The 2,146-nt window shown below is 45.0% G+C and overlaps 1 protein-coding gene across 1 annotated transcript; it reads left to right on the top strand.

Annotated features, from left to right (window-relative positions):
* The first annotated feature begins 238 nt into the window (after positions 1-238).
* LOC307083011 (ferritin, middle subunit-like) lies at positions 239-1,821 on the top strand. The gene is made up of 4 exons (XM_079746788.1): positions 239-540; positions 845-991; positions 1,168-1,293; positions 1,428-1,821. Exons 1-4 carry the CDS (start codon positions 439-441, stop codon positions 1,581-1,583), a joined length of 531 nt encoding a protein of 176 aa, XP_079602914.1. The 5' UTR covers positions 239-438; the 3' UTR covers positions 1,584-1,821.
* Positions 1,822-2,146: the final 325 nt, after the last annotated feature.

Raw genomic sequence — 2,146 nt, 5'->3', positions numbered from 1 at the left:
ACAAAGAGGATTAACAATCTATAAAAAATGAGTTGCAGTATTTCTTTACTTTTATATAATATATCTAACGATTAGGCTAGTTGGAAGATTATTCCAAGATATAAATAAAGAAATAACCTCGTGATATGTAAATGAGTGCCCGTTTGTTTTATACGGCCCCCCTTTCCTGCTCAGCTCGTGAATCGGTTGGCCCTAAAGTCGTGTGGGCGTCCACCCAGCCTATAAATACAGAGGCTGCTCGCAGAGGTCTTCACTCAGAAGGGAAAAGGTCTTGCTTCAACAGTGTTTGAACGGAACTTCTTCTTTCATCCTTGCTTTGACATCATTTCGATTAACTTGACTCGACATCCTTAACCTTTTTGATACCTCATATCTATATAGAAACAGATACTCTATTTTTCTACTTTTTATCAAGAAAACTACCGAACGCCAGCAAAAATGACTTCTCAGATTCGTCAGAACTACCACCAAGACTGTGAGGCCGCCGTCAATCGGATGATCAACATGGAAATGTATGCCTCCTACACATACCAGTCCATGGTAAGAAAAGCTAACGTCATTTCGTACAATGTACTTGCTGCCTCAGCTTTCTTTGACCTGAAATTGTTGAGTCATTGATCTGCGCCAACGCTTGGTCAAAAGTGCTCCGTCATGCCTGCTTCTTTGGAGTTGTCGGGCGTTTACCCGATCAACATCTTTTTGGATGACTCAACATGTGGCTCTATGAAATCCCAGCCAAATTATTACCTTACCCTTAAATAACAGCAATGGTAGTTATTATGCGTAATCGTGTGTCACGCACCCTCTACTCTGTTCACTAATTTCTTACTCTTCACGTCCCCAGGCTTTCTATTTCAGCCGTGACGACGTAGCACTGCCTGGCTTTGCCCACTTCTTCAAGGAGAACAGCCATGAGGAGCGGGAGCACGCCGAGAAGCTCATGGCCTTCCAGAATAACCGAGGAGGGAGGATCTTCCTGCAGGACGTCAAGGTGAGAAGGGCCTGAATCTCCGTGTAGCACGGAGGAAATGTTCCTTTTGACCGAGCCACAAGTGGTTATGGCAGTTATTTCCCCCACATTGGATAACGGAAGTATCCTACATGTTTAGGTAGATTTGGCGTTTATATTTGTGACTTATTTGAACGACCGCCTGTTTGACCCTACAGAAACCTGAGCGTGATGAGTGGGGCACCGGTCTGGAGGCCTTGGAGGCTGCCCTGAACCTGGAGAAGACCGTGAACCAGGCCCTACTAGACCTGCACAAGATCTCTTCTAACCACGGAGACCCCCATGTGAGTAAAGAAGCATCCATAATCTCTTCCTAAACAGAAGGCCCCTATCTTTATTTAGCCACCAAAGCTTGACGTCTTGATTGCGTATGTGTTCTACAGCTCCCTAGCTGACTGTCCACCTTCCTGTTTTTCAGATGAACGACTTCCTGGAGACCCACTACCTGAACGAACAGGTGGAGGCCATCAAGAAGCTGGGCGACTACGTCAGCAACCTGCGTCGCATGAGCACCCCTCCGAACGGGATGGCCGAGTACCTGTTTGACAAGCACACCTTTAAGGGCTCCAGCTAAACGCCCAAAGGCTTTAGTCTAGTGATGGGACTCACGGGCGTGCAGTTCTGTCTTAATCCACGTCTTGATTCTGTGTTGATCTCTCGTTACTACTTTCAATAAAGACGGCAAGGTTATTGTCACTGAATGGGGGAAAAAAAAAATGATTGTTTCAGTGTGAGGGTTCTCATTTGAGCTGTGAGATCTCTTTCCTCAATGCCTATTTGATCTGAGTCTGAATAAAGTACTTTGAGCTGGAGTTTGGCGTCCTTGGTCTCTTTTGACCATCATAATGGTGCCGTACTGTAGGAAAGCTAACTTATGACTGGAATTGGTTTGACATGTGCTATGACGAAATTACCTTAACAGGTCTGAGGGAAGTCAGCTATCAAAATGAGGGGGGAAAAAAGCCTAATGATGACCTAGGGGTGTAACTGCATAGCTTACGGAGTTTTTCACTCAACCGAACCATGTTATACATTATACTGACGCTATTGTAAATCATGTTTTAACTGCTTATGGAGGGGGCAGGATCTGATTAGAGAGGGATGGCAAATAGTTCAAAAACTATCTGAATTGAGTGG

This window comes from Pollachius pollachius, assembly GCF_949987615.1.
Source record: "Pollachius pollachius genome assembly, chromosome: 11".
In the NCBI taxonomy this organism is placed as follows: domain Eukaryota; kingdom Metazoa; phylum Chordata; class Actinopteri; order Gadiformes; family Gadidae; genus Pollachius; species Pollachius pollachius.
Note: the sequence above shows the minus strand (reverse complement) of the source record. Positions and strands in the feature narration are given on the sequence as shown.

Excerpts from the sequence above, each read along its gene's own strand:
- LOC307083011 (XM_079746788.1), top strand. The coding sequence starts at position 439 with ATGACTTCTCAGATTCGTCAGAACTACCACCAAGACTGTGAGGCCGCC. Across the intron at positions 541-844 it reads CCTACACATACCAGTCCATG|GCTTTCTATTTCAGCCGTGA; the intron begins GTAAGAAAAGCT and ends TCACGTCCCCAG. Across the intron at positions 1,294-1,427 it reads CTAACCACGGAGACCCCCAT|ATGAACGACTTCCTGGAGAC; the intron begins GTGAGTAAAGAA and ends CCTGTTTTTCAG.